Raw genomic sequence first — 10,239 nt, forward strand, 5'->3', positions numbered from 1 at the left:
GAAATATATTTATTTCTACAAGTATCTAAATACAATAAATAAATTATAACTCCATCTTGTTTTCTGAGTCATCTTCAGCCAATCCAACGAGTATCGTCCGATCTATATTCTGTCGTCGGCTCGTCGCTAGCCAGTCCGTTTTTTAAACTCAAAATAATAAAGATAAGAAAAGAGAACTAGTCTAACGTAAATTTCTATTAAATTAACTTCATCATCTTAATATAATTTAGGGTAAACCGTTATTTTCGTCTCTAATGTTTGACCGTTTTTGCAGCTTTCGTCCATACGGTGTCATTTTCATCCAAAAAGTTTGAAATCTTGTTATTTTCATCCCTATGGACCAAATTTCGAGGGAGAAAGTTGCAATAAATTGCCAAACTTAAGAACGAAAATGACAATAAAACGCAAACCTGAAGGACTCAAATGCACAAAAAAGTTATTTTAGATGTAACAAACAGAAATGACTAAACGCCAGGGACGATTTTAGCATTCTGCTCTATAATTTATTAGTTATGAAAAATAAAAATAATAACAAGTCTTAAATTTTAAAAAGGTCAACCAATATTTTTGATATTTAAGTTGAGAAAAAAGCAATAAAAATGCAATAGTGTAGAATTTTATAGTGGGCCTGCCGGCAATAATGTGCAATGGACGTTATCATCCTGGTGGGAACTTGGAAGCCTTCTTATATTCGAATATTTGAAAAAGAAAGAAAAAAAGAAGACGCCTCCATTACCACCAATATCCCTAAACCCTATTACTCCTCTGCAACTATTTCATCCATTAAATCTTCGTTATTCACGTCTTCATCTTACCGCCGCTGTTCGGAACCCTACTTAGTCGTCGCTAGCGGTGCAACAGGTCATTTCTCGATCATATAACGATGTCGTTTTGTGTGATTTTTGTTATTTGAATTGTTCTAGAAGCTTCGAGCGTGTTTTGATCAAGTTGTTTATAGATTTTGTTACTTTTGATTCGTTGTTTTGTGTGAACGTTGATGATATGTTGTTTACAGGTTCGTTAGGGTTTATGACTTTGTGTATATGATTCGATGTTAGATTTGTATTGATTTACGCGGTTTTTGTTAGTCGTGACTTTATTGAAGATGTACGTTTCATAAAGTTGAATCAGTTCTGAGTTTGACTTGAATTTTGAAAGATTTGAGAAAGGTATAGGAACTTGAAGCTAGCTTAAACTGATAGGAAGCTCATATAGATGATATAACGATGTTGTGTTTTGTGATTTTGTTATTGGATTGTTTTTAGAAGCTGTGGTTATGTTTTGATTATGGATTTAGTTACTTTTGATTCGTTGTTTTGTGTGAACGTTGATGATATGTTGTTTACAGGTTCGTTAGGGTTTATGACTTTGTGTATATGATTCGATGTTAGATTTGTATTGATTTACGCGGTTTTTGTTAGTCGTGACTTTATTGAAGATGTACGTTTCATAAAGTTGAATCAGTTCTGAGTTTGACTTGAATTTTGAAAGATTTGAGAAAGGTACAGGAACTCGAAGCTAGCTTAAACTGATAGGAAGCTCATATACATGATATAACGATGTTGTGTTTTGTGATTTTGTTATTGGATTGTTTTTAGAAGCTGTGTTTATGTTTTGATTATGTATTTTGTTACTTTTGATTCGTTTTTTTTGTGTGAACGTTGATGATATGTTGTTTACAGGTTTGTTAGGGTTTATGATTTTGTGTATATGATTCGATGTTAGATTTGTATTGATTTACGCGGTTTTTGTTAGTCGTGACTTTATTGAAGATGTACGTTTCACAAAGTTGAAACAGTTCTGAGTTTGACTATACTTTGACTTGAATTTTGAAAGATTTGAGAAAGGTATAGGGACTCGAAGCTAGCTTAAACTGATAAGAAGCTCATATAGATGATATAACGATGTTGTGTTTTGTGATTTTCTTATTGGATTGTTTTTAGAAACTGTGGTTATGTTTTGATTAAGGTGATTATGGATTTTGTTACTTTTGATTTGTTTGTTGTTGGTTTATTTGTGGAAGTTGATGGTATGTTTTTTACAAGTTCATTAGGGTTCAGGATTATGCTCAAGTAGTTTTTATTCTATATGTCAGTATTAGATATGTATTGATTTGGTGATCTACACGGTTTTTATTAGCTGAGACTTAAGCAAAGATATATGTTCTACAAAATTGAAACCGTTCTGAGTTTGATTTGGATTTTGAACGATTTGAGAAAATAATTGGAACTCAATGCTAGCTTAAACTGATAGGAAGCTCATATGCATATGATATAAAGGTGTTGTGTTTTGTGATTTTGATATTGGATTGGTTTTAGGAGATGTGGTAATGTTTTGATTAAGGTGATTATGGATTTTGTTACTTTTGATATGTTTGTTGTTGGTTTATTTGTGGACGTTGATGATATGTTATTTACAGGTTCGTTAGGGTTCAGGCTTATGCATAAGTAGTTTATGTTCTATACATTGATGTTAGATATATATATATATATATATATATATATATATATATATATATTGATTCACACAGGTTTTGTTAGTTGAGAAATAATCAAAGATATATGTTTCGCAAAATTGAAACAGTTTTGCGTTTGACTTGAATTTTGAACGATTTGAGACAATAATTGAAACTCAATGCTACATTAAACTTGATAGCCAGCTCATATAGAATGTTTTGGGGAAACTGAAAGATTGTAGGTTTGACTTAAGCATCTGAAGGTAGCCTCTTTGACTTTTTGGAACTAGTTTTTTTGAGGAATTTTGTTAATTTTTCAATTATCTGTGGTGTAGAGTTTGTTATTGTGAGATACCATAAATGATAGTGGTTTCAGGTTAATGGTTCACACACATTGTTATGTTTTATAGCAAATGGAATGTGATCACTGCATGTATATAATACTAACTTAGCGATTAGCTTGATATTATTCATTGAATAAAGTTTAACACTCTTTGTGCTGGGGATTTAGTTTGCAGCAATGGATGCCAATGGGAAAGACGATCTGAAGATACCACTTCTGGAACCTTCCGATGCTGTTGTACTAGATATTAAACCAGTTCGCAATGTGGATCACGGAGTCAGGACCATTACATTCAAAATAGGAGGTATGGAATGTGCATCATGTTCAACATCCATCGAATCTGTACTTCAGGAGCTGAACGGTGTTGAGAGCGCTATTGTGTCGGCACTTCAAGGCCAGGCTGTCGTTAAATACGTGCCAGAACTTGTTGGTGTAAGTTACAGTGACCACCTCTAGTATTTATTGTCATGGTTACGCTAAAATATTGAGAAACAATAAGATATTAATAAGAGTTAATTGTCATTTTTGTCCCTGAGGTTTGGCCAGTTTTGTCAATTTCGTCCAAAGGTTTGTTTTTTCCGCATCCGGATCCAAAAGGTTTGAAATCTTGTTATTTTCATCCAGCTCGTTAACTCCGTTCATTTTTCTCTGTTAAGTTAGGGATGTTTCTGTCTTTTTGTTAACTTAAAGGGCAATTCATTTTTTTTACTTTATGTACAAGCATTTAGCATAATGTAAAAGTATTCATAATATCCTTACTAAACAAAAACAAAAACAAGTAGGTAAAAAGTTGAAAATACCCCCAACTTAACAGAGAAAAACGGACAGAGTTAACGAGCTGGAAGAAAATGGCAAGATTTCAAACCTTTTGGATCCAAACGCGAAAAACAAACTTTTGGACGGAAGTCGCAAAAGTGGTCAAATCTCAGAGACGAAAATGACATTAAACTCTATTAATAATTAATCTGAGTCCGTGTATCAAATTATCAGGTAAAAGCAATCAAAGAGGCTGTTGAAGATGCAGGCTTTGAAGTTACCGAATTCTCAGAGCAAGACATTGCGGTATGCCGACTTAAAATTAACGGAATGATGTGTACAAGTTGCTCCGAGTCAGTTGAACGTGCCCTTTCGATGGTTGAAGGTGTGAAAAAGGTGGTTGTCGGTTTAGCACTAGAAGAAGCAAAGGTAAACTACGATCCTAATGTTATAAACACCGATCGCATAGTCGAAGCAGTTGAAGATGCTGGATTTGGGGCAGAACTTATTGGTTCCGGCAATGATGGAAACAAAGTGCATATAAAGCTCGAAGGTATCGTTTCTCCAGACAATATGAACATGATCAAGAGTTCTTTAGAGTCGTTAAATGGTGTCAATCATGTTGAGATTGACATGGAAGAATGTAAGGTGACTGTTGGATACGATCCGGATTTGACGGGTTCAAGGTCACTTATACAGTTCATCCAAGAATCGTGTCATTATCAGGCGAGTTTATACGTCCCAGAAAGACGATATGAAACAGAGAAAAATCATGAGATTAAATTGTACAGAAATCAGTTTTTGTGGAGCTGTTTATTTTCTGTTCCGCTTTTAATGTTCTCTATGGTACTTCCGATGATTCCGCCTTACGGGAATTGGTTAAACTATAAACTTCAAAACATGCTTACCGTTGGAATGGTTTTAAGATGGATCCTCTGCACACCAGTGCAGTTCATTATAGGTAAAAGGTAAGGTCGATTTCTTTTTTTTTTTTTTGAGTAAAATGTCATTTTGTCCCTGAGGTTTGGCTAGTTTTGTGACTTTCGTCCAAAGGTTTGTTTTTACGCATCTGGATCGAAAAGGTTTGAAATCTTGCCATGTTTATCCGGCTCGTTAAAGCCATCCATTTTTTCGTTAAGTTAGGGGTATTTTCGTCTTTTTTGTTAACTCAAAGGGCAATTCGGTATTTTAAATATTTGTGCATTATGCTAAATGCTTGTACATAAAGTGAAAAAGACTGGATCGCCCTTTAAGTTAGCAAAAAAGACGGAAATACCCTTGACTTAACGGAGCTAACAAGCCGGATGAAAATGGCAAGATCTTAAATCTTTTGGATCCAGATGTGGAAAAACAAAGCTTTAGACGAAAGTCGCAAATTGACCAAACCGCAGGGACGAAAATGGCATTTTACTCCAATTTCTCTGTTCTTTCTTTTCATTTAACTTTCAGAAATTGTGGTAGTAATTCAAAGTGCTTTTTAAAAATTTAATTCAGGTTTTACGTGGGATCGTATCACGCACTGAGGCGAAAATCTGCTAACATGGATGTACTGGTTGCACTTGGGACTAACGCTGCATACTTTTATTCTGTATACACAGTAATAAAAGCACTGATTTCAGACGCGTTTGAGGGACAAGATTTCTTCGAAACTAGTACAATGTTGATATCATTTATTCTTTTAGGCAAGTATTTGGAGTCTATAGCTAAAGGAAAGACATCTGATGCGTTAGCAAAGTTGACGGACCTTGCTCCCGACACCGCTTGTCTTTTGACAATGGATAACAATGGAAATGTCATTTCGGAAACCGAAATTAGTTCTCAACTAATACAAAAAAACGACGTTTTAAAGATTTTTCCCGGGTCGAAATTTCCCGTTGATGGGGTTATTATCGATGGACATGGTTATGTGAATGAAAGTATGATTACAGGAGAAGCGATTCCAATTGCTAAAAGCACCGGTGACAGGGTATGCTTGTTTTGTTTTCGACTTTTTAACTTTTTTTATATTGGAGTTGAGTTGGTTAATGATTAGTATGCTAATGTTTTGAAATGATTTAAGGTAATTGGTGGGACAGTGAATGAAAATGGATGCTTGTTGATCAAGGTGACGCATATAGGGTCAGAAACTGCACTTTCGCAAATTGTTCAGATAGTTGAGGCTGCTCAACTTGCAAGAGCTCCTGTACAGAAGCTTGCTGATCGGATATCGAGGTTTTTTGTACCTGCGGTGAGTTTCTTTATTTAATATTAGCTTAATTATATTAAAAACATGATTATTAGTTAAGTAATGTTAGTGTGGCAATCATATCTGACAAGCTAGTTATTTATAAAAGAAAAACTTTAGACAATAAGCATTTAGGATCAAACAATTCCTGCAAATAAAGTGCTTGTATTTTTACCTGAATCCATTTTGATCTGTTACAAAACCTCCAGTTTGCCAACTAGGGGTGAGCAGAAAACCGAAAAAACAGAACCGAAACCAAAAAATCCGACTTAACCGAACCGAACCAAAATTTACGGTTCGATTATGGTTTTTCATTTTATGGAAACCGAAAAAACCCAAACCAAATAACCTAAAAAATCAATTTTGTAATGTTTGTTATATATTGAATTAGGAATTATTAGTTTTATTCTTGAATCTTAAGTATTTATAATAAAAACATTAACATGTTTATTGATCTTTAAAATGATTTCCATTGCCTACAAGAAATAACAAATTTTAACATAAAAATTAAATAGTATTATAAAACAAAATGTCTTAATAAAAACTTTGAAGAAACATAAAAATAGATTAGAAGTTAGGTTTATGTAAACGATATTCATTAAAAAGGTTAAAACATAGTAACTTAAATGTAAACATCTAGTAAAGATTATTAAATTTTGTATTCCACTTTCTATTTTTGAATCTTACGTAATTTTATTCCAAAACCCGAAGAAACCGAACTGAACCGTTGCTAAAACATAAAAAACTAAAACCGAACGGTCAATAACCGAAAACCGAACATTTCGGTTACAGATTCAGTTTTACCATAAAACCGAACCGTGCACACCCCTAGCCACCTCTACGTGTTACAATTATCCTAAGTCATGATGTGTGCACCTTTTTTTTTGTATTTGTAACTGACAATTAATGTTGACTAGTCAATATATTGAATTTACAGGTTGTCGCAGCTGCTCTTGTGACATGGTTAGCATGGTATATTCCCGGTGCATTAGGACTTTATCCAAAAAGTTGGATACCAAAGGCAATGGATGAATTTGAGCTCGCACTACAATTTGGAATTTCGGTTTTAGTTGTGGCATGCCCTTGTGCTCTGGGTCTAGCCACACCCACTGCAGTTATGGTTGCAACCGGTAAGGGTGCTACACAAGGTGTCCTTATTAAGGGTGGAAATGCACTTGAAAAGGCACACAAGGTACTTTCTGACGTGACAGTTAATTTCGGGGTAATAATGTACTATTGTTCTGGATTCTGTGATGGTTTACTGAACAATGTTTGGATCTTGTAGGTTAACACGATTGTGTTTGATAAAACGGGAACGTTGACTGTTGGAAAACCGGAAGTTGTTAGTGATGTGCTTTTTTCTGAAATATCGATGGAGGAGTTCTGTAATTTGGCAATTGCTGTAGAGGTGGGTCTATATTTCTCAACGTTTAGTTAGTTTACTAATTATATGGTTGATGACAGTTGGTTAGTATTTGTAAGACTTGATCAGAGTTCCGGGTCAAAACAGGTCATCTAGCATTGGTCAAAACGACCGGGCCGGGTCGGGTTGGCCAACAGATACACTTGGCCCATTTTTTAAATTATTGATAAATAGTTTATGCGTTACAGGCTGTTAAAAAAAACAATATTATTATACTAATAATCTAAACTTGTGAATAAAAGCAATTTAAGAGGTTGTAATTAGGGATTTAGGGGTGTCAGTCGTGCCGGGCTGGGCTGGTGGGTTGAAATGTGCAACCCGAACCCGACCCATATAATTATTCGTGTCAAAGATTTCAACCCTAACCCGCACACACATATATTCGGGTCAACCCGAACATGACCTGTATTTTTAAATGAGTCATACATGTTGACGATGTATAAGCAAGTTGGTGGGGTCTTGAGCGGGTTATTGGTAACATGTTTAATTGTGAATATGAGTGTGACAAGTAAATAATATGGCGAGTAAAATGGAAACCCAAAAAACAAAAGTATATAAGTTTTTTTTTTCCTAAATAGTTAAACGGGCCAACCCGAACTCGGCCTGTTTTTCATAAGAGTCAACCCGAACTCGACACGTTTTGAAACGAGTCGCGTTTGTCGACCCAAACCTGTTTTTTTCGTGTCAGTTCGGGTTGGATTTCGGGTTGTGTCAAGAATTGCCGCCCCTAGGTTGTATGCATTAAAAAGGACATTGGGCGACTTTGATTGACCCATTTCTATTTGAGATCATATGCAACCCAATTGAACCACTAAACACATCTATACTATATATTTTTAGGCAAATAGCGAACACCCAATAGCAAAAGCGATTGTGGAGCATGCGAAGAACAAACTACTTGATCACAAATCTCAAATTGCAAACAATTCAGTTGTAAAGGACTTTGAGGAGCACCCTGGAGCCGGAGTGGGGTGTAAAGTCGGAGACAAAACGGTTTTCGTCGGGAACAAGAAACTTATGAGGTTATCTAATGTTTCAGTTGACCCTGAGATCGAGAATTATTTTTCAGATAATGAAAAACTGGCACGCACGTGTGTACTAGTGGCGGTTGATGGGAAGGTTGCTGGTGCTTTTGCGGTAACTGACCCGGTCAAACCGGAAGCTGTACATGTGATATCGTTTCTCAGGTCGATGAACGTTAACAGTATTATGGTAACTGGGGATAACTGGTCAACTGCAACTGCTATAGCGAAGGAGGTTGGGATTGAAAATGTTTACGCTGAGATTGATCCTTTGGGTAAAGCTGATAGGGTAAAAGATTTGCAGGTAAACTTGTTTTACTTATGTCTTTTCTTTATATAAATTTACAAATACAAAAAAAAAAACATATTATTGTCGGGTTGGGTAAAGGGAAGGGAGGTTGACCTGGAGTGTGTATATATAAGTATATAAATAGCTCATTTTTTTGCTAGATATGTTTACAAAGTTATATTACTTCAAATTTATTATTCTACATGTTTGACCCGTTGAGGTCGAAATTGTCATCCTACTTATCAATGTGGTTATGTGATTCCTGATTTTAATAATAGAGTACCGTGTCATTTTCGTCCTCGTGGTTTGGGCAGTTTTGCGACTTTCGTTCAAAGGTTTGTTTTTCCACACCTGGATCCAAAAGGTTTAAAATCTTGCCATTTTGGTCCAGCTCGTTAACTCCATCCATTTTTTCTTTGTTATGACAGAGGTATTTTCGTCTATTTTGTTAACTTAATGGGCAATTTGGTCTTTTTCACGTTATGTAAAAAAGACCGAATACCCTTGAAAAAACCGAACTGCCCTTTAAGTTAACAAAAAAGACGGAAATGCCCCCGATTTAACAGAGAAAAATGGATGGAGTTAACGGGCCGGATGAAAATGGCAAGATTTCAAACCGTTTGGATCCTGATGCGGAAAAACAAACCTTTGGACGAAAGTCGCAAAACTGGCCAAACCTCAGGTACCAAAATGGCATTTTACTCTTAATAATATATGATAAGTATGGTTTGGTCTATAATGTGTAGAACTATACATGGTTTTCTTGAAATCTTATTTCTAGATATATATTACTGTTAATTTTGAAGATGCTTTATATAATTATAACATCATGAGTCGATAACTGTCTAACTATCGTTCGTTGGTGTTGTGACCATCCAAATTCGTAGGCGAGAGGAAAGATAGTTGCAATGGTGGGAGACGGCATAAACGATTCACCAGCACTCGTTGCAGCCAATGTAGGGATGGCGATTGGTGCAGGAACCGATGTAGCAATTGAAGCCGCAGACATAGTGCTCATCAAAAGCAACTTGGAAGATGTGATCACCGCCGTCGATCTTTCAAGAAAGACAATCGCTCGAATCCATCTTAACTATGTGTGGGCCCTTGGTTACAACATACTCGGCATGCCTATCGCAGCCGGAGTTCTATTTCCGTTCACTGGAATTCGGTTACCTCCTTGGTTGGCTGGAGCTCTCATGGCGGCTTCTTCTATTAGTGTGGTTTGTTCGTCACTCCTCTTGCAGACATACAAGAAGCCATTTACATACTCAAAATGAGTAAGGTATATTTTAGCATGTTCCTAAGCTCCAAATAATAGGCTAGAATAGTAACTATTTTTAGCCATTTAGTCAAAAGGTTTTACATACTTGGAAATTTGTAATGTTGACTAATTTCTACTTCCATTTTGATTTTGACTTCCTATTTCTTTTGATGTTTTAGCTTGTAAAAAAATAAATAGCCTTTTTCCTATTATAATTAGTTTAACTTGCTATATTTGTAACTCCCACTCTCTCATATGAACTAATATTGTTTCTTTTGTTTTAGCTTGTAAAAAAATTTGCATAGCGCTTTCGAGTTGTTCTCGAGCTTAAATATGAGTTTATTAGTGTGGACAACCTAACACTCTGACCTAGGCCGCTTGTTCTCTAGTCTCTACTACTTTCACTTGTCTAATCACTTTTTAGGGTCTTAAGGGTTGACTTCTTACTTGGCCCGGCTTACTTGGC

The 10,239-nt window shown here is 35.6% G+C and overlaps 1 protein-coding gene across 1 annotated transcript; it reads left to right on the plus strand.

Annotated features, from left to right (window-relative positions):
* Window positions 1–628: 628 nt before the first annotated feature.
* On the plus strand, window positions 629–10,013 carry LOC110898786 (copper-transporting ATPase HMA4). Its single transcript, XM_022145629.2, has 9 exons — window positions 629–861; window positions 2,967–3,230; window positions 3,789–4,522; window positions 5,049–5,520; window positions 5,614–5,781; window positions 6,716–6,970; window positions 7,064–7,186; window positions 8,042–8,527; window positions 9,400–10,013. The coding sequence occupies exons 2-9, from the start codon at window positions 2,976–2,978 to the stop codon at window positions 9,787–9,789; spliced, it is 2,883 nt and encodes a 960-aa protein (XP_022001321.1). The 5' UTR covers window positions 629–861; window positions 2,967–2,975; the 3' UTR covers window positions 9,790–10,013.
* Window positions 10,014–10,239: the final 226 nt, after the last annotated feature.

Source organism: Helianthus annuus, chromosome 1 (genome assembly GCF_002127325.2).
Source record: "Helianthus annuus cultivar XRQ/B chromosome 1, HanXRQr2.0-SUNRISE, whole genome shotgun sequence".
NCBI lineage: Eukaryota > Viridiplantae > Streptophyta > Magnoliopsida > Asterales > Asteraceae > Helianthus > Helianthus annuus.

Coding starts and splice junctions, on each gene's coding strand:
- LOC110898786 (XM_022145629.2), top strand. CDS start 2,976: ATGGATGCCAATGGGAAAGACGATCTGAAGATACCACTTCTGGAACCT. Junction 5,782..6,715: donor CGAGGTTTTTTGTACCTGCG/GTGAGTTTCTTT, acceptor TTGAATTTACAG/GTTGTCGCAGCTGCTCTTGT. Junction 6,971..7,063: donor CACTTGAAAAGGCACACAAG/GTACTTTCTGAC, acceptor TGGATCTTGTAG/GTTAACACGATTGTGTTTGA.